At 41.7% G+C, this 20,893-nt stretch overlaps 1 protein-coding gene across 6 annotated transcripts in view; it reads left to right on the top strand.

Moving 5' to 3' along the window:
* The window catches only part of MTCL3 (MTCL family member 3), a 33,962-nt gene extending 14,004 nt beyond the window's left edge, over window positions 1–19,958 (top strand). For 2 of the 6 annotated variants that reach the window (XM_083606311.1, XM_083606310.1), the window contains exons 5-10: window positions 3,093–3,164; window positions 4,111–5,286; window positions 7,239–7,609; window positions 14,145–14,235; window positions 16,884–17,036; window positions 19,891–19,958. In XM_083606311.1, the coding sequence (XP_083462437.1) occupies window positions 3,093–3,164; window positions 4,111–5,286; window positions 7,239–7,349 (1,359 nt within the window). In that variant the 3' untranslated portion in view covers window positions 7,350–7,609; window positions 14,145–14,235; window positions 16,884–17,036; window positions 19,891–19,958. The remainder of the gene's footprint in view (window positions 1–3,092; window positions 3,165–4,110; window positions 5,287–7,238; window positions 7,610–14,144; window positions 14,236–16,883; window positions 17,037–19,890) is intronic. The other 4 variants (XM_083606312.1, XM_083606314.1, XM_083606315.1 and 1 more) reach the window with 4 other exon arrangements.
* The last annotated feature ends 935 nt before the right edge of the window (window positions 19,959–20,893 follow it).

Raw genomic sequence — 20,893 nt, 5'->3', positions numbered from 1 at the left:
CGAGTCCAAAATTCCGGATAAGTCCAGACATCACTTATTTTACTGCATTAATCAATCAGTTCTATCCAGTTCAATCCGGATAGTCCTTTATTACTTTCTTTCTCATCTTGTTGTAGTCATATATTCCTTTCTTTGCGATCTCTGATGATTCTCACAAGCAGACTGAAAGCTGGCATCTCTGTGTGGGTTTTGTACTCTTCAAAAGCTATATCAGTCCAGGACAGCCTCTGTTTAACGCTTCCATAAACAAGGTTAATCTTCGGTCTGTCCTTTATTTTTCCAGGCTAGCCAAATAAATCAAATAGGTCAGAGGGCTCTGTCAGGTCAAACTTTCAATTCCGACACTTCTTCTCTTTCCAACATTCCTGATTCTCCTCCCCCATCCTTCTTTCTCCGGCAAGCCTGTCTTGGCGAGACGCCATTTTTTAACTGTGTCATAAAAATTTTCCACTTTCTCACCGTTCAAATCTTCTCTCCTGTTGTAATCCATCCCCACACAGTTCTTAAAATCCTGCTTATGATTCTTAAAAAACGCGGCGATCTTGTTTCTTTCTGGGGTAGAGGGTTATTTTATCACATCATATAAAAGGAAAAAAAGGGTTTTTCCTCCAGCCCCCCCCTTCGTTCCAAACATACATTCTCTTAGTGGTGACACATCAAAAGATTTACTTATCCATCCATTGCTCCCGGTCACAGAGATCCATTACTCAGCAGCCTTATCGTCGAGCTTTACTTGATATATGTGCTTCAGCTTCATTTCCAATCATATGTTTCCAATTATAATTCCGAGCTGAAGCAACCAGCACGCGCTAATTGGAATCGGCGTCAGGAAGAGCTGACTTCACCGAGGGCTCGTGCCAAGTGTTCGGCACCCCCATCTCTCGGATCAGGGGGTGCATTATGAACACCGCTGGCAAGACAGGGTCCCCCCACCTCCTGGGGGGAAGGGAAGGCTGCCTACTTCCCATAGCAGCCCCTGAATTACCTTGTATGGGTCAGAGAGATGTTATTGTCGGCCATCTTCCAACGCGCCACCTGGTGGCCCCTAGAATAAAGAGAGACTTAGGTTCATTTAAAGCCTGATTGATATTGTCTGTCCTGGAAGCTCAGTTACCAGAAAAATACCATGCTAGAGGTTGGACTACACCTTTAATTTGAATAGATATCAGCAGTTTGCATCCTCGATAATATGATTCAGTGTAATAATTATAACAGTGTCAGTGCACCAGGGCCTCTTTTTGCACTGAAAATGTTAAGAGATGAGAATTCCTACCAGCTGGAAACTTGGACCTCTTGATAGTTTCATAGTGCTAAAGATCATGTCTTGAGAACATTTCCATTTGGAAGGTGCAGGGTGTGTTGGGGAGGATTTTCAAGAATACCTCATGCAGATTAATCCTATGCCTTTTAACATGGGTTAACCATTCTCCCTGCCCTGGTCATATCATAGTGATTAACTTCGCCTGGAAACATACAGCTCAAGAGGAAAAAAGAAAAACACACATTGCCCAGCAGATGTCAACCTGATAATAATAACAAAGGATTATTGCAGTGAATAGGAACAAGTGTGGCAGGGGGGTGGGTAAGAAGAGAAAGAAGAATAGCCGTCTGCTTTTTGCTCTATCAAAATGTGCATTGGGTTAGATCCAGATTTAGTCATGCCTAGAGTATTCACTAAGTTGAGCTCTTATGTTTCACTGGGTCTTTCGCCAGGCTGGATGTGTGTGTGGATTGCATGGAGGTGTCAGCACTGCTGACTGAACTGATCTCTCCTTTCTGTCCTTCCAACAGATAGGTGGAATTTCTGCCAGCAGAGCCCAGCAAGAAGTTCCCAAATGGCATATTCTGAAGTTGGGGGAGGGGGCATGGTTGAGCTGGCCTGGGATCCACAGGATCCTGAGCCAGTCTTGCTGCCATGATACTAATTGCCATCTCAGCCTGTGATTGGGTCCAGACCTCAGGGGTTGAGCCCAATCTTCTTGTACCCCCTGACCTTCCACCATGGCCACTCTGCAAAGCCCCGTGAGTGGGGCGGGGGTTAGGATTGCAGACAAAGTGTAAACCTGAAGAGAAGGACTTTTCCCTCCTCACATTCTGCAAGGAACCCCACTCAATACTAGGATTGGGCACCGTTGGTCGTTTGTTAGACTTCCAGATGAGTTCCTGACTGAGATATCATCCAGAGTGCTGGCCCTGTTCCCAGAACTTGCAGTGTGACTGGATGTTCCCAGCAAGGATGAATATTTCCTTTGCTCCAGAATTGCCACAATGTGATAATGTAAAATGGATGATACCCCTAAGTTCATGTAAATGCAAGTACTATGGCTAAATTGAGTTGCAGATAGCCTTATTTTGTTGTGTTTTCCAGTAGCAACATGATACTAAAAGCAACTTAAACTACATGCATTTGATTATTAAAAAAGAAGATAGAGGAAAGTGGTAAACTGCTAGGTGTTCTACTGAAAGATTAGTATATTGCATAAAAAAATAACTCCTAAGGTATGCTTCATATTCAAAGGAAGGATAAAAAAGGTTTTCATATTTGGTAACCTATGCATTAGGCAGGCAAAAGAGGCTATTAACTGGTCATAAAATGTTTTTTACAAAGCTCTGGTCCTCAGTATTCATAAAGATGTAGGGCACGTTGGGAAAGTGTAAACAGCATTTGTCAACTCAGCGATGCAGAACTGCAGGGTATAGCAGCACCCTAAGGTTGCCTCATCTACCTCTGGTGTGGTGAAAAAAGATTTGAAAGCATGTAGCTCTCTTTTAAACTACAAGATTTCTAAGTCGATTTATTAGGGGAGGGGGTAGTTTTTTTAAAAAATACACCATTTGTTTCTGATACTACTTTGACTATTTAATTTATTAAGAATAATAATTACAGAATGGTATTGTTTTGTATGGCATTATTCTGATATTGTTCCAAGGTAAATGTCCCCGGATTGTGGAGCCACAAATATTATGAAAAAGATAGCTGGAAGTTTTGTCTGTTTCAAATGATGCTTTAATGGATTTGCATTGTGTACACTTTTCATACACCTGTTGACTACATCTGGCCTTTATGTCCTGCCCTGATCTTACTTTTATAGCAGTCCATGAAAAGAAGGGGAAGCAAGGACCTGCAGAAATCAGAGAAAAAGTCACAGCAGACACCCACCGAGGTGAGCTCAAATGTACCTGCCTATTCTATGGTCTAGCTTATGGCTTTTCTACCCCACCTTTTCTCCCAGGAGCTCAAGCTGGCATATATACTTTCCCCCCCTCCCCACTGTATCCTCACAATAACTTAGTGAGGTAGGTTAGGCTGAGAGCCAGTAGCTGGCACAAGGTCACCCAATGGGCTTCATGGCTGGTTGAGAATTTGAACCCTGGTCTCCCAGTCTTTTACTCCAACCGGTACACCATACTGGGTATGGAATGCAAAGATCCATGAGTGCAAGTGTTTCCTTAGTCAAGCATAGGAAATCTGCTGCTGTTTTTGTGGCACTTGTTTGCTAGAACACGGCCCAAATATTAATTATAATTAATTCTTGGTATCTATACACCTAAAGTGCAAAGCCTGGACTACTGTTGAATGGCTATAACAGTGATAAACATAGATCACTACTTATTTCACTAATTATATGGCAATAAATGTCACAAACTATTCCTTGTTTGATAACATTGCCCTTCATTTTATAATGCCAGGAGTAAGAATCCCTTGGTCAGAATCTCAGCTATTCCTCAGGGGCACTTAAACAGATCAACGTATTGTAGATAAACCCCTACACATAAAAAAGTATGTGAATGCATCGGACACAAATATTTTTATTTTTAATTGGTTTGGGGGATTTTAGCTATGCTTTATCTATGAATAAGGTTCCTGAATCTCCTTTAGATGTAGCATCAGATTTTGCTCTTATGGCACAGCACAGATGTTTTCGTAATTGAAATCTGGGTCAAATGGAGGCTTGCCTCTGTTGAAATGAATGTGGGGCGGGAAGACTCCCACTATGTTCTTCGAGGGCCAGCATTCTACACTTCGGTATTTTCTTTTGTTGAATTGCCAAGTGGTGTTTTGGCTTGCACTCATGAAGTAACTGTTGAATAACCTTTTCCTTTTGTAAGGAGGACAGTGAAGATCTGAAATGCCAGTTGCAGTTTGTCAAAGAGGAAGCTGCCCTGATGAGGAAGAAGCTGGCTAAAATAGACAAGGAAAAGGACAGGTTTGAACATGACCTGCAGAAGTATCGGTCGTTTTATGGTGACCTAGACAGTCCCTTACCCAAAGGGGAAGCAGGAGGCCCGCCTACCACAAGAGAATCAGAACTCAAGCTCCGTCTGAGATTGGTAGAAGAAGAAGCCAATATTCTGGGAAGGAAAATAGTGGAGCTGGAAGTGGAAAATAGAGGGCTGAAAGCAGAGCTGGATGACTTAAGGGGGGATGATTTTTCAGGGGCAGCCAACCCCCTCATGGGGGAGCAGAATGAATCCCTCTCAGAATTACGTCAGCATCTTCAGCTAGTTGAGGACGAAACTGAATTGCTGAGGAGGAACTTGGCTGATGTAGAAGAACAAAACAAGCGCATCACGACAGAGCTGAACAAATACAAATACAAGAGTGGGGCTCACGACAGTTCAAGGCACTACGATAGTGTCAAGATGGATGCGCTGCAAGAAGAGCTCAAAGCTGCTCGCATGCAGATCAATGACCTCAGTGGTAAAGTCATGCAGCTCCAGTACGAGAACAGAGTCTTGATGTCCAACATGCAGCGCTATGATCTAGCCTCTCATCTGGGGATCCGGGGCAGCCCCAGAGACAGCGATGCTGAAAGTGATGCAGGGAAAAAAGAAAGTGATGATGACTCTCGGCCCCCACACCGCAAGCGTGAGGGGCCCATCGGTGGGGAAAGTGACTCGGAGGAGGTCCGCAACATACGTTGCCTGACCCCCACTAGAAGCTTCTACCCAACGCCGGCAGGGTGGCAGAAAAGCTTCACCGACCGGCAGCAAATGAAGGACATCCGTTGTGAGGCAGAACGCCTGGGCAAGACAATAGACCGCCTGATTTCAGACACAAGCACCATAATAACAGAGGCAAGAGTTTATGTGGCGAATGGGGACCTGTTTGGACTTATGGATGATGAAGATGATGGCAGTAGGATACGGGAGCATGAACTTCTTTACCGGATAAATGCCCAAATGAAGGCGTTCAGAAAAGAGCTCCAGACCTTTATTGACAGACTAGAAGTTCCGAAGTCTTCGGATGACCGAAGTACAGATGAACCTTTGTCAGTGAGTCAGGTAGATTTTTACCTATTAAGCCATCCAGGTAAAAAAAAATTCAGCCCAAGATGCCATGGATATTTGAGCCACATTTTCTTAAAATTCTTATATAATAGTCTTCCTTTTAATTTGTCTTAATTGTAAATTTGCCAGATTAATGTTTGCAACCCAATCACAATACAGTGGAACCTCGGTTTTCGAGCGTCTCAGAAGCCAAACATTTCTGAAAACCCAGAAGTAATTGCGTCCACTGTCGATTGTGCCTCGGAAGTCGACTGGCTTCTGAGACAATTTTCTCAATTGACTCTTCTGACTGCCCATTGCACTCGGTTGTCAAACATTTCGGAAGTTGAACAGTCTTTCAGAATGGATTATGTTCAACAACAGAGGTTCCACTGTATTGGATTCTTAAGACTGTGCGGGGCTGGCATCAGCACTGGCAATCACATTGGACCCATTGCCAAGACCCTGCTCCTGCTCCTCTGGCTTTTTTGCCTGGCCTTTCCCTCAGGCCCCAAAGGGGCAAGAGAATGGTTGCCACTACCTGCTCTCTTGCTTGCTTGCTGGCTTCCGTCCTGGCAAGCAATCATGTGGTATTGGCAAGGGGGAGCCAGCAATACCATATTGCAGAAAGGAGAAGGTGGTCTCATAGTGAGTGTGCTGCTGCTGTTTCCTGTGCCCCCACAAAAAATTAACAAACCAACCTGGAGCCAGCACTAGGGCTACAAGAGCAAAATATTCAGCTTTACAAGACATGCCAAATCTATTGTGGAGACTCTTCCCACATCCAGTAATCCAGGTGCAGGGAACATCCAGAGGGACTTTTTTTAAGAGGGGCGGGAGTCACAGTTGGGGAGAGAAGGTTAATCCCTTGCTCCCTATGTTTTCTCTCATCACAGATCAGTTATGCTTGGAAAAAAGCCCCCAATGGCTCCAATATGAGGGTTTTAAAAAAATCCTAATTGCTCCTGTTGCAACATTTTTAGGGAAGAGATTGCAAGTGAGCAGGATTAACTTTCTCTTCACCATGCACTTTGACCTCCTCCCCATTGCCTGAAAATCACTGCCTCCCCATGTGGCAATTTGGCCTTTAAAAAGCCTCACATTTGTGAAATAGCTGGAATTGCCTTGGAGTCTCTTGCAGAAGCCCATGCACTAGTTTCTGAAACCTACCCCTGCATCTTATAATTCATTGGAATGCAGGGTTAATAATCTAAATCATGTATTGCAATGTGCCTCTGCTTTGTCAAAGCTACAGGGTTTATTTCTACATTAAGTGTGAAGGTTTTTAAAATTAGGGCTGGCCCAGGCTGTCATCAGCTGTAATGCTCTTGTATGTGGTGGGGCAATGCCTTCTTAAGATAAAACTTTTGAGGTGAGAGACAAATGCATGTGTATTTTTTCCCCTTCAGAGATGGTAGGAAAATCCATTAGAATTATGTGTCAGGGAGTACAGATGCATATGCATGCTCCTCTGGTCATATACTACATAATATACACGGTAGCAGGTTGCAAATTTAGACTCAATGCGCCCAAAAAACAACAGCTTGCCAAGGTTTCAATTTGTCCTGACTTTCATGTTTAATGAATGGATGTGGTTTTAACCTTTCCTCTATTAGTAAATCATGAATGCAATGAATGTAGTGCTGCCCGTTGCAAGTGGATGGAAAAGAAAAGTGAAATAAACTTTCACAAACTGGCAAAAGGAAAAGCAAATAAAACAGCATTTTCATAAGACAATTTTGATGTAATCTCAGATCTAAGACAATATAGTCAACTTCAGAATACCGTTGATGAGAACTGGTTTCCAAGATAAAAGTGATCTTTTGAAAACTGATCTGCTAAAACTAGTCAGCCCAAGCATAGTGTCTTTGCAGGTCTAGGTTCCAGATACTGATTTTTCACTCTCTGGAAATTTGTTGTTTATTGTTTCATTAATATAGCATTATCTTGTCTTTGTACCTTCCCAGATGTTCCAGCCTATCATTTTACTGATTCTCATCCTTGTATTATTTTCATCCCTTTCTTACACAACAATATTTAAGCTTGTCTTCCTTTTCACACTGTTCTTTGTGCTGTAGACCTTTTTTCATCATTTTACCATTCATTGTAGTATTATTTTCAGTTTGTTTTGTTTTGTCCATCCCTCCCAAGACAAGAAGTGCAAGAGCTATAAGTTTCTGTAGCCATCACTACTGTTGTAAAAACACTGAAGACTACTTGTTTGAAAGAAGGCAAACCAGCCCTTAGGTGCCAAAATGCAGTCACACAGGAAGCAACGACACACAGAGGACACCATCTCCACAACGGAATTGATCGTGGTCATAAAAAAAAAAGCTAGGTAAGCAGGTTAAAAACAGATCTTCATTCTTTTTATTTATCTATTTTATTTTTAGGGGGGAAATGGGAATGAGGCTGTAAACAGCTAATAGCTATTTCACAGTACAGTGGTACCTCGGGTTAAGTACTTAATTCATTCTGGAGGTCCGTTCTTAACCCAAAACTGTTCTTAACCTGAAGCACCACTTTAGCTAATGGGGCCTCCCACTGCCACTGCACTGTTCTTATCCTGAAGCAAAGTTCTTAACCTGAAGCACTTTCTGAGTTAGCAGAGGCTGTAACCTGAAGCGTATGTAACCCGAGGTACCACTGTACATTTAGTAAACTATACAATAGTAGAAATGTTGCATGTTTCCCCTCCATGCAATGCTTATATTGTACTCACTGCAGTTTGTGTTCTTCAGGACAGAGCTGTGAATTTAAAATTGATTTTACATGGAGTTTGCCTGATTTCCTGGCAGTTGATATATATGCAGAGCTTCTACCAGGATCCTTTGGGAACTGAATGTATAGCTCCTAAGTCCGGGATCAATCCCCTGGAACACTGAATGACTTAACATCTTGTAGTGAATGTAGATTTGGTTTAGTTTAGAGTCTGATGATATCTGAGTGGTATAAAATGTCAGTGACAAATGTCAGAATAGCATGGATAATGATGTAGATCTGGCCTTTATTGACCAAAACCATGGTGAGATAGAAAAACGATGAAGGATTTCACTTCTTGTGTCAGCTCATCCCTTATTGGATATTCTTCTGTATTCCTGAAGCCTCCTGGCCATATCTCAACTCTGCCTCTAGCCATTATTTTTCTTTACTGTAGCTTGCTGGGTTAAGGTCAAGGGAAAAACAAGACTGAATAAGCTGTGCATGTCGTTAAAGTACATCTAGAGAGCAGATCAGTGTAGAAATTAAGCATGCCTTTCAGAGTAGACACAGAAACTGGTTTTTACAGTTTCCGTGTCTCCACAGAAAGCATACACAATATGTGACCCTCCAAGAAGAACACAGCCCACTAGGCGAAGGCTGTAGTTTGCCAGCTTTCTTCCTGCCCACCCCCACAACAGTGAGGCCAGGCTCTAAGCAGACCGGACCAAAAAGAAGCTTATTGAATCAGCTTGCACATCAGTGAGCTATGTTCAGCTTGGCAGGTCACGGTTGCACAGATCTACCCCACAGTGAGGTTGCAAGCGTCTAATTCCACCTCATCCCCAAATATGGCATATTTTTGTTCGAGGGAGGTAATGAATTATATTAGGAAATCATCCCAGGTGTTCTGTTTCTATTAACGTGAACACACACTTAAAAACAAGTCAATTTGGGAAAAACACTGGAATGTTTGCTAATCTCATTGCCCTTTTGGAATAGCTCAGTTGGTAGAGCAAGGGATTCTTAATCTCAGGGTTGCGGGTTCAAGCCCCACATTGGGCAAAAGATTCCTGCATTGCAAGGGGTTGGACTAGAGGACCCCTGTGGTCCCTTCCAGCTCTCCAGTTCTGTGAAATGCTAAATATATGCTTTAGTGATGATGATCTGGTCCAACTCACTCTTCATTTTTTGTGTGGACCCTATTTCTGCATTTTCTTAAGATACAACCAGTTGCCTTGGCATCAGAGAGATCACTGAGTAAGAGAGTTCTTAAGCATCCTTAAAAAATTCCTTCCAGTAGCACCTTAGAGACCAACTAAGTTTGTCATTGGTATGAGCTTTCGTGTACCTGCACACTTCTTCAGATACTGAAGAAGTATCTCTAAGGTTCTACTGGAAGGATTTTTTTTTATTTTGTTTCGACTACGGCAGACCAACACGGCTCCCTACCTGTAACTTAAACATCCTGTCTCTCTCTCTTATTTTTATTTTTTCAGTAAGATTACTTGGCAATGTCCCTCTACACTCTGTGTTTCTGGCAATTTGCAATGCACCAGTTTCTTTCCTTCTTTCAAAAGAATCCCTTCTAGACAAAATGTATCCCATAAATTCACTGCACCAGAGAGGATTGTTGTTGTTTTTCTTTTTATTATACCCTTGAGAGGAGGAAAAGTCAGTTTAAGAGTCGATGACACAAACCCATAATTTTTTTTTTAAGTTAATGACAAAAATGTGCTTACAATAAAATGGTAATTCTATTTCCCCACCCCTCTTTAATAAATATGCCATTAAGCACTGAAGGGCGGGTTGTGCATTCACACCCAAGAAACATCAGACTTTACTGTAACTGCATTTTTACAACAGGGCAAGATCACACTGCAACTCGATCATTACAGACCTTCCTGGGTGGTTTTAGGGCAAGACAACCAGAGCAATTGCACTGGGCCGCGTACTACCCAATTTCTTGGGCTCACATCAGCTTCACTTTGTGTTTGGCAAAGCCCAGATAAAGAGAATTGGACCTTGGACCTTTTGCACACAAAGCATTTGTGTGACGGCTGATCTACAGCCCTTTCAAACTTACAAGTCTTCCTGGATGTCCCTGATAATGGGCTTATGCAAGTGCAGAATTTCACAGGTCTTAGGCAGAGTAACATTTACTAGCTTGAAAATTAAGGAATGTGGAATGAGTCACACAGTTCTCCCTCCACCCACCCTAATTGTGCAAGCCATCTCTGCCACTCTCAAATTAAATGGTGGTTTAAAAGCTCTCTTTCAAGAACATGGAGATTTCTTTCCACTGAAAATATTTTGTGCCTGGAGCTCCTGGTCGCAGATATAAGACAAGGATCTGGTGACATGTGTCACCAACACTTTGGAACCAGAGCGGAAGAAAGCAGGTGCCACTGTGAAGCAGAAATACACCCAGTCATTGGAATATAGAAATATTTGCCAGAAAGAGGGCCTGAATGTGTCATAACGAAAAGAAAGATGAACTGCTGATGACCTTCAGGGGTTGTTTACAACATGTGCAGGGCCTTAAGAACATCACACTCCAGTTCCTTTGCTAGGCTTGGAATAGACTGAATTAACTATGCTTCTGGAATGACAAGGGGAAACAAAATGCAGGAGAAAAACTTCTCAGTCTCATAATTTTAGAACTCAATGAAGCTGAATGTTGGAAGATTCAGGACAGACAAAGGGAGGTATTCCTTCATACACAACACAGTTAAACTTCAGAATTGGCTCCCACAAGGTGCAACAAAAACCACCAACTTTAAATAAGGTTAGACAAATTCAAGGAAGATAAGGCTGCCAGTGGTTACCAGTCATTGTGGCTATGATTTACATCCATTCTTGGAAGCAGTACAGTGGTACCTTGGTTTACAAACTCAATCCGTTCCTGAAGTCCATTCTTAAACCAAATCCATTTTTAAACCAAGGTGTGCTTTCCTTAATGAGACCTCCCGCTGCCGGTGCCCATCCACCGTTCCGCTTCCGTTTGTAGACCGAGGTAAAGTTGCAAACTGGAACACTACTTCTGGTTTTGCATAGTCCGTAATCTGAATATTCATAAACAGGACTGTTCATAAACCGAGGTACCACTGTATGCCTCTGAATACCAGTTGCAGGGAGTCACTAATGGAGAGACAGCTGTTGCACTCAGGTCCTACACACATGCTTCCCATAGGCATCTGGCTGGTTACTATGACAACAGGATGCTGGAACAGATGGGCCTTTGGCCTAATCTAGAAGGCCTCTTCTTTGGTACTTAAGGGTTTTACAGTGCACCAGGGCTAGAATGTTCTTTTCATTTTCTCATAGCCTTCAGCCTCGTAACTCTATATGCATATTTCTTGAATGAGACTAGAACATTTCTTCCTGGTATCAATATATGTTCAGGGCTGCAATATGTAGTGGAACAGTCCAGTAACAGATTTACTTCTTCACCTGCTGTTTGTGAGAAGTAGGCCTTAATGTGGAATCGTATCACTATGCTAGAACCTGAGAAATCACCATGTACCTCTTTCCTGTCATAATTGCATTGTTCTTGTTTTATCAGACCGAATGTACCAAAATATTTATGAGGAAGTGTATTTGGCCCATTTGCTAATATACCACTTAATACCTTCTGCAGACTGTCTAAATCCTGGCAGTGCCTGGAGAAAGCCATTTTGACAGGTTGGAACTGAGGCAGATTATACTCACAAACCTTTCAGCATATTCCATTGGAGTTCCAGTCAGCATAAGCAATGTGATTGAGAAATGTGCTGTGCAATGAACAGCTACCACCAGAAGGGAGGGAAAAGAAAGGGCAAGACATTTGTCCACATTTGCACTTCTATGACACCACCTTTAGTCATAGATTTTGCATGCTCAGCATAGCATGATCTACCTAGGGGAGTAAATAAAGCCAGCATCCAAAGTTTGGCTCCAAATCCTTGCCTGAGATAACTTCTGTGAAGTTAGTGGGGGTGCTATTTAGGCAACAATACACAATACAAAGATGCTGTGTGAGACAAGGTGAGATAGGCTGGGCAAGCAGTATTTGTGAAAAGGAACAGCAACAAGCTGAACCGTGTTGGAAAAGTGGCCTCTATGCCCAGGCTTTGGCCTGTGATGTCATATTGATGTTCATGAAGCTCTTGTAGGTCTGTCTGCTCTTCCTTCGCTTTTTCCCTTTGCCTGGTACTCAGTGGTGGCACAAAAGCTGAAGGCCAGCCTTTTATCTCATAGGTCGCTGATTATTTCTCACAAAGGGCCATCTGTAGGCCTAAGTCCTGATAACAGTCACGTTGGTTTTGCTAAGACACTGAACCAAAAGCTTAGGATGACATTGTACAAATGTGCTCTTATGCTTGGTGCAAGGGGAAGTAGAGTTCATAGCAGAGCTGAATCATAAGCACGTACTTTTCAGGCTTAAAACATCCTTCAGACACACTCTTCTGTGCCCCTCAATATGGAATGAAACACACATTTTTAATCTGATGGAAGCCAAGGACTGCATAGTTGACAATGTGTCTTGAAACCTAATAGGTTGTGGGGGCAGGGAGAGAGAATAACCATTTAAAAATGAGTCAACAATATAAGTATTTTGAGCCAATCATTTCCTGTGGGTTCCTGAATGCTGAAAAACATCTGCTACAAATACATTACATTTTTTTCCTTCAAATGGCTTTTGACCACCAGAGTGACTATTCTACCTCAGAGAAGATAACAATTTTAAATACAAAAATATATAATATATCGTGACATGCAGGTTACAGTTATGCTACTAAAACATTGGTTTTCATACTGTGGTTGAAGGAGCTGCAATGCTCAGGGATTCTACGGCAGATGAGCAGGAATCCATGGTAGATGCTGATGCGGAAAGGGTTCCATGGTCTGAAGGCAAGCAAGTTTTTCTTTCAAGTCTTCATACCCATCCTGGGCAGTATAATTCTTACTTAACAAAGATGCTACACAACACTTTCTGGAATGATACAGACTTGTATTGTGGTGGAGAGAAGGGGAGTTTGATCTTCAGAGCAGGCACTGAAAATGCCCCTCTGCTGTTTGACCAATGCATTTGTAATGGAAAACAGAGAAGGAGAAGGTCTGGAGTAAATAATTGCGATGGAATTCAAGTAGGAGAAGATAAACAGCTTCACAGAAGCCAGTGAGACTTCTAATACAAGTACATACCGCAGACTTATGAGATCTTCCTGTAATCTGTATATTCCTATGAAGTATGTGTTTTTAAGCACTATAGGTCAGTGCTTGACTGTGTATGACAGGAGTGCATGTTCAAACCAAATTCTATAAAACAGCCATGAAATATGCAGAGGTCACATTGTTTCGTGCCTTATGAATCTAAACCAGCTCCTTAAATTGTGCTGATCTGCTCGGCAACAGGCAGCCAGTGGAGACTTGGAATATTGTTCTTCTCTGCTCCAAGTGACCCCTCCACCCACCATGAGGTGGGGTCACTGAATTCCACACCAGCTGCAGCTGTTGAATAGTCTTCAAAGGCAACCACACAGAGTTCACAGCACACAGGCGTTAAGGAAGATTGTTAGGTTTGATTCTCGTTCTCGTTTAAAGTTTTGTCTTTTTTGGCAGGGCACTGTGAGTTTGATAATATTTTTCAAACTGCTCTTCTCTATTGAAAGAAGGCTTTTTTAAAAGAATAAAAGATTGAGCCACAGCTATTATTTTGAAGAAGGAGAAAATATGTAGATTTTTTAAAAAAAATGTGGTGGAACGTTGCTATCCTATCTGTGCATCTGAAAATTCTCCAGGGAAAGAATGCTGCTTAAGAAAGAAAGAAAAAAAGATGACTGCCTTTTAATAAAAGAAATCTAAAACTGGCTATTGTCACTGCTCTAATATTTACACAGGCTGCTCTGGCAAGTTTTAAAAACTGGGCTCCACTATAAAACCTAAAAATGTCCTGGACACAAAGTTGTTTACATATAATATGAGAAGATATAAAGTTACAGGGCTGGGGATTGGAAGAGATTCTAAAACCATCCTCCGTGTGCTGACGTCACATGGAAACCAGCTGTTGGGATGATGCTAAACGGAACTGTTCTTCAGTTTGCAAAAAGTTGCAAAGTTGATCTAATAGAGTTCCAAGAGCTCTCCTGGTTGAGAAGCTGATTATTTTTCCTTTCTTTGAACGATTTCAGTATTTTCAGAACTGGAAGACTTTCACTGCTTTCACTACTACTTCACATTTGGACTGAAATACTTCTGAAAGGTTTTTTTCCTCTATAAAAGGTAAGGTTTTTCTCCTACTTTAAACCTCATTGTTGTTTTGTACTCATTTTTAGACTATGAGAATTTAAAAAAAACATAAAATGAGAAGGGACTATAGCATTGTGTCCAACGGCTTATTTTGACATCTGTCTAGTTTTTCCTCTTGATGTGAATGTAGGTCAGTAATCATCTTACTAAGAAATGGATTATTTAAGGAAAGGCTGGGTGCACTTTTTGATAGAGGGAGTGTTTTTTTATTTAATCATTTGGCTCTTGATTTTCACTGCCTGAGTCTTGGATGCGTGTGTTCAAGTGCACAGTAGCTGGCTGCAGTTGTGATCAAAAGTAACTGTTTTGTAGCATGTACCTAACTATCTGGCACAGCTGAATGGCTGTGTTGCTGATAAATCAAAAGAGGGCTCTCCCGGAGAGCTGACTTGTGCAACCACTTTTGTTCATCTCCGTTAAAACATAACACCTCCTTGGCTGATGTCACCATCTGTTATTTTTAGCTGCTGCCGTCCGTGCCCCAGAAGGGTATTTATTTCAAACTATTTGGACTTGTATGTGTGTTTGTATGCAGAGAGAGTGGGATAGAAGGAGAGTATAATGCTATATGGTTTTGCTTTCTTTTTTAAAAAAAGAAAAACTTGTTTGCTTGACATAGGAAACAACCAGTGGTGCAGATGTCATTGATTGCTGGCATATAGTTTACTGCTGTATTGAGCTACTGACCTTGTCTAGGACATGTCGAAAAGGATGGACGCCCTGCTGTTCCCCAAGGGAAACAAAAGCTGTGTCACACACTGCATGTTAGCTATTTCTTTTAAAAGGAAAAGGCTTCCTATTTACATGGAGAATGAGCTTTGATGTAAATTATCTGCCATGATTCTTCAACCAAGCCTTTATTTTTATTTTCCCCTGACCATATGAGTACAAATAATACAGGAAAGGGAAATTTAATTCTGCTCTCCCAGGGAAGAAAGGATCATCTGAGGAGAATAAGAGATGGAAATAAGGGACAGTCCCCTAAGGAATTTATCCACCATAATACCAGCTTGAGAATTTGGTACAAAATTAAACAGTGACCCAGTTTTCCACATGTAAATGTCATGCTTGAGTGTCAGTATCAATGGGAGCAATTAGCAAGAAAATGTGGCAGATCCATAAGCAGCAATGGGAGCAAGTGAAGAGAACATGAATGAAAGGGGAGAATATATATAAAAATGGGGCAGTATCCTGCATTGTGTGAGGAGGCCTCCCCTTACTCTCCACCCTCCTACAGTTCCCCAACCCTCCGAAATAGTTTGGAGGGGGGTGCATATGAGGCTGCAGGGGGAGGGAGAGGAAGGAGGAGTTTTGTTGTGCAAGTGGAAGTCTGTTCTGCTAGCAGATGGGCACAGTTGGATATCACCCAAGATGTTGCTGGGTTGGGCCATCTGGATGTGTTTCACTAAGTTGCCCTTCAAGGACAATGACTACTTTGCTCAAAACTTCTAGTACTATAATGTGATTAATTTGCAAAAAAATGCTTCACAGCTTTTATTGCTGTTACCTTCACAGTAACTCTGCAAGTAGGGTAACCTTTGTTCCCATTTTACAGAGGAGAAGCTGGAGGTCACAAAGTGACTTGCCATGGAATGAATCTCAACTAGAAGAGGGACTTGGGTCCAGGTTTTCTGAGTCCAAGGCAATTCTCTAACAACGGGTCCATCTGACATGTGCTAATCTGCTGAGAGTGCTTGGGGTAAAGCGGGACCTGTCATAGGGCAAATGTTTGAGTTATGTGACCTCCAGCTCTTTCCAACCATCCCATTCTGTGTTACATGTAATGCAATGACTCCCGTGGTGCTCTTCCAGAACTTGATTGCATTTGGATGGTCTCCAGTGTGGTTTCAGAAATGTAGTTTGGTGGGAAACAGATTGTACACTGCAAGGATTGCTTTAAGCAACCAAGTAATAATTGCAGAAATGCTTTGTGCTCCTTTGTTTTAAATCTACTGAGCTTCACTGCAAAAGCATGCATTGCAAGAGGGCAATCAATACACATTAAGGTGAAATGCATTATATTTGTGCTTGTCCTGTAATGCATCTATATCTTAATGCTTCTTAAGATCATTGCTTTTTTACATTGTCTTATTTTATTGCTTTGCACGGGAACCTGCAGATTGACCAGTCTTCATACAGTTGAAGTCAAAGTAATAAAAGTCTTGTAATTCATCTGAAGTGTGTTTCAGTAAGTCTGCTCAGCGGTAACTGTAGCACCCCTCCAAATACTGTGCAGCTTCATTTTGTTAGAAAATCAAGCCTAGTGATTTTACATTATTGTAAACTTTTAAAAATATTGAAATGGCTGCACAAGCTCTATTTCAAATGACATTTAGACTGCAAACGAGCTTTCAGGGCAGTGGAAACTTTATGTAAGAATTTGTTTTTGAGCAACAGTCATTTCAGCCCCTGGCAGTCAGCTAGAACTTTGGCCTAAGAAATCGTGGAAGCTTTATCTGCTGACTGTTTCCTAGTTGAAGCCAAGACCTTTGCTTAAACAATCAGTCCCTCTTGGCCGCTCCTCATTTTTTTATTAAGAATATTGTGTTGTATTTGAACAGCTCAGTTACCAGCAGTGACCCTCATTTGTAATAAAGCTGCCCTGATTTTTTTCCTGGCAGGTATAAACACAAAATAATTTACTGGATCCAGAGTCAGCTTTGGAAAGTGAAGCAAAGAGAGGAGAAAAGAGCGAGCCCTTTGGAGCTTCAGAGACCTGTGAAATGTCTGGGTGAGATCCAGAAAAAGAAGGGCTTAAATGTTTCATCACGCAGGTGAGAGACAGTAGCATACATATGATTTTGAAGAGGAATGATAAGGAATTTGTCATCCCTTCTCACGCTGCAAATACATACTTGTCTATGGCTACTTTCCTTCCCCAAGAAATATATTATTTATTTATTGGTTTCATTTATAGATCACTCATCATGTTGACGTAACCCCTGGGTGGTTTCCAACTTATAAAAATATGAAACTAAGATGCAGGCAGCAAAACACCAATCAAAAATATACTTATTTGTCACTGAGGTAGCAAGCCTGTGTTTAGGTTGTGTTGCTTAGGAATATAAGGAGAACACAAGGGTAATCTAGTCCAACCCCCTGCAATGCAGAAATCTCAGGAGGGCAAAGGAGGCCATCGCCCATTCCTTGGGAATTGATAGATGTTTCCTTCGGGTAGCTCTAGATATTGTTTGTGGCTGCCAAGCAAGACTGCTTTCCATAGACTTGAGGGGGTGAGAGAATTTCCCTAAGCAACTTCCTTGACTTCTTGGCATGTACAGTGAAGGACACAAGGGGTGGGGTAAAAGGGGTGCTCCCTAAGCCCCAAACCACATTGTGAAAAGAACTCAATCTCATCTATGATTTGCACACATATAGAGTCTGCTCAGAAGGACTACAGAATGTGCATAGGCCATGCAGGGTCAGTGCATGTCATCCCAACCCTATAAATCTGTTGTACAAACAAACCATGTTGCATGAGCAGGGCTTTGGTGAACCGTCGTTCAAAGAAATGTAGGGAGGAAATGAATGTGGCGCTGTGGCAATTGTTCTGTCAGCGCAAGCATTTTAGCTTGGCAGGCAAAACATTTTCCCTGTGCGTTGTTCTGGGGGTTCCCCCCCCCTCCCAGAGCCAGTTGGGGGGGGCACAGGAGAAGGAGACAGGGAGAAGTGCTGTTGTGCTAGCACAAATTATTGTGTGGGATTCTGTTAGTGGACTTGTTAATTGAATCCAGTTTATATAATAGTTTTTTGTATTTGGGGTTGGGACATCAGAAATATACAGTAGCATTTTTTTTAGCCCCCATAAGAAAGGCCTAAAATTTTATTATGGTCATCCTTTCTCCAGCCTTGACAATGTTGGTTTGAATTCAGAAAATAAAATCATAGTATGATTCTAAGCATGAAGAGCATCCTTATTGTGGGATGGAGATAGGTAGACTACAGGGAAGCAGTAGACCACTGACCAATAATCACCTGGTCACTGTTGGTTGCTGGGATATTGGTCTGATCCTGCAAGCTGTCTCCTATATTCTTAAGCAGTAATGAATACTCAAAAACACTTAAGACGGATGAGCTCTGCACAGTTAATATACGTGGTTGACTGTGGGGATTCTTGTGAAGCAAAAGCATAGATTCTACAAGACTGAAGTCAACCCACCATTGTTTTATAGATCGCCCCTCCATGTGTGTCTCTCTCTCTGTGTGTGTATTTGTTTATTGGGAAGAGCAGGTGGAGAGATTGACTTCATCAGTTCCAAATCATCTTCATTAGCAAACTTACTATCTTTAGATTCTTGGCTGCCTTGTCAACAGAGTGTGAGATAGTAGGACATGGACTGTGTCTTGGCCTAGCAAGGTTGGAGGGTTTTGATTTCCACTGCCAGGCACCAGGGAGAACAGAGGTTGCTCAGCATTACCTTGCAAGACTGAGTATCACAATCCTGGAAAGCTGCTCATGTTTGAATGTGTACTTTTTATTTTAATGAACACTCTTTCTTAATTTAGACAAATAGCGGATCTTTTGGTGATCATGACACACATCTCTTTTTGCATAGGTTTTAAAATTATTTGTATTTTGTAAAAATATGTTTAAAAGATAAAGACAAAGAAACTACTTTTCCAAATACAACATTGCAAATGCAAAAATGTAATACTTAAATAAGTCAATCAACTGTGCTTGTGTTCTGATAGACCAAATGCTTAATTTTATGGCATTGCTAATCTATAGACATGTATTTCTGTCTGGATTATTTTTCTTCCAACATAATGTATGTTTTCCATCAAGTTAATCAGAGTCATTCATATAGTTAATCAGAGCTTTAGTGCTGAACCATGTCTTAATAATACTACGCATCATAACATTCCATATCTTTCTGCACCATGCTTCTACGATAAGCATTTTTGCACCTGCTAAGAAATTATTTACCAAGATCCTGTGCCTGCTTTTAATTAAATTGTGCAAATCATGTAAATGCCTGGTGAATATAGATTATGCAGCTCCTGTTTCATCTTTGAAACATCTTCCGAGAACCTTGTACGGTTTTGCAAAACCATTAAAAATATTTAAAAAATCAACATGTTCAGCATTGCATTTTTAGTAGTCTTGTGAATATAAAATACCACTGGAGTGAAATAAAAATAAAAAGGCAGTTCCTGCATATGTTGAGATTACAGGAGCTGTCATGCATTTGCTCTTTCTCCACAGATTTTGAATTCCCTCCATTTCCATTTTGCCAGAGATTAAGAGCAGAATCCAAACTCACACCCACCCTTCCTGCCAGCTGCCATAGTGGATGACCAAGCCCAATTCTTGCAGCAGTCCAATTCCATCATATGATGACAGTGAGATTGGCTTGGAATCCAGTGGATCCCAGGCCAGCTGAGTCCTCCTCTTGGAAGGCCCTGTTTCAGAGCTTTCTCTGGTCTCCACTAGCGAAAAATCCACCTGTGTATTGCTTGTTCAGCAGGAGGCCAGCTCAGGCAGGACAACTGAGCAGATTGCCCTGTTGTTGTATTGTATGTATTTTAAAGCAAGAGGTATAGAATTATACTCTGCAACCAACCTTTAATGCAGATTGTTTGATTTCCCTGTTTCTTTGCTCTTCTCCTTTGCGCTTGACCCAAAAGCTGGAGCCAGAGGCAAGTAAGACTTGCTGTTCCGTAACTCCCACACATTCCAGGAAAATCTTAGAAGAGAAAAGAGGTGCACGGACATTTCTCTGTTCGGCCACTGCAGCTATGGACCTACGGACACAACTGGAGAGCACAACTGAGAGGAACTGGAATAAAGAGAAGATGGAGCTTCTGGAGCGCTTTGACAATGAAAGGAAGGAGTGGGAATGCCAGTGGAAGGTCATGCAGAAGAAAATAGAAGAGGTATTTTTGGGTTCCTTTCCATGTCAGCAAATAACATGATGATACTGTCTTAAGCAAAGTCCCAAAACTTAAAAAGATGCTTTCACCAAAGAATCCATAGGGTTGGAATGAATCAGCAATTGTGTCTATGCCACTGTTCAGAAGCAGGGGTGATGGTGGGGAGTTCTTCAGGCACCATTTATTGTATGATCATTGAAGCATGATGCCTTTTGGGATATTGCTGTAGAAAGCATGCTAATGCTAACATGATATTGATGCCAGAAAGGGTGTTGGAAGAATTTGCACTGTGCTTTTAAAACTAAACCCTTGTATTATGGAACAGCAATCCATGCAAAAAAGATGCCACATAGCAAGCTGCGGCCCTGCAAGTGCTGTTGGACTACAATTTCCATCATGCCTGGTCATGAAGTCCAACACACTCTGGGGTGCCACACACTGCCCACTCCAAATCTAGGTGTGCCTTTTTGGACATTGCTTTCTGAGATTAACGTTGACCAATCTTGTTTATTAGCATGTAAAGGAATGTCTTGAATTTGGAATCCAGGGACACGAGAGCAGGACACATTTATTCTGGCTCAGCCCTGCTATATTTATTGATGGCATTCAGTAGCAAGAGAGTACAATAAACAACATACCGCAGGCTAGACACAAACTGTATTTATACACCCTTCACTCATTCGTTCTCTGCCAGTCTTCGCACAGTTCTAACCCATGGGACGAGTTTAGTATAATTATTGCTGATGCTCCCTTGAGT

The sequence above is a fragment of the Podarcis filfolensis genome, assembly GCF_964270895.1.
Source record: "Podarcis filfolensis genome assembly, chromosome: 3".
Lineage (NCBI taxonomy): Eukaryota > Metazoa > Chordata > Lepidosauria > Squamata > Lacertidae > Podarcis > Podarcis filfolensis.
The sequence above is the reverse complement of the archived record's forward strand: the minus strand, read 5'-3'. Positions and strand labels throughout refer to the sequence as shown.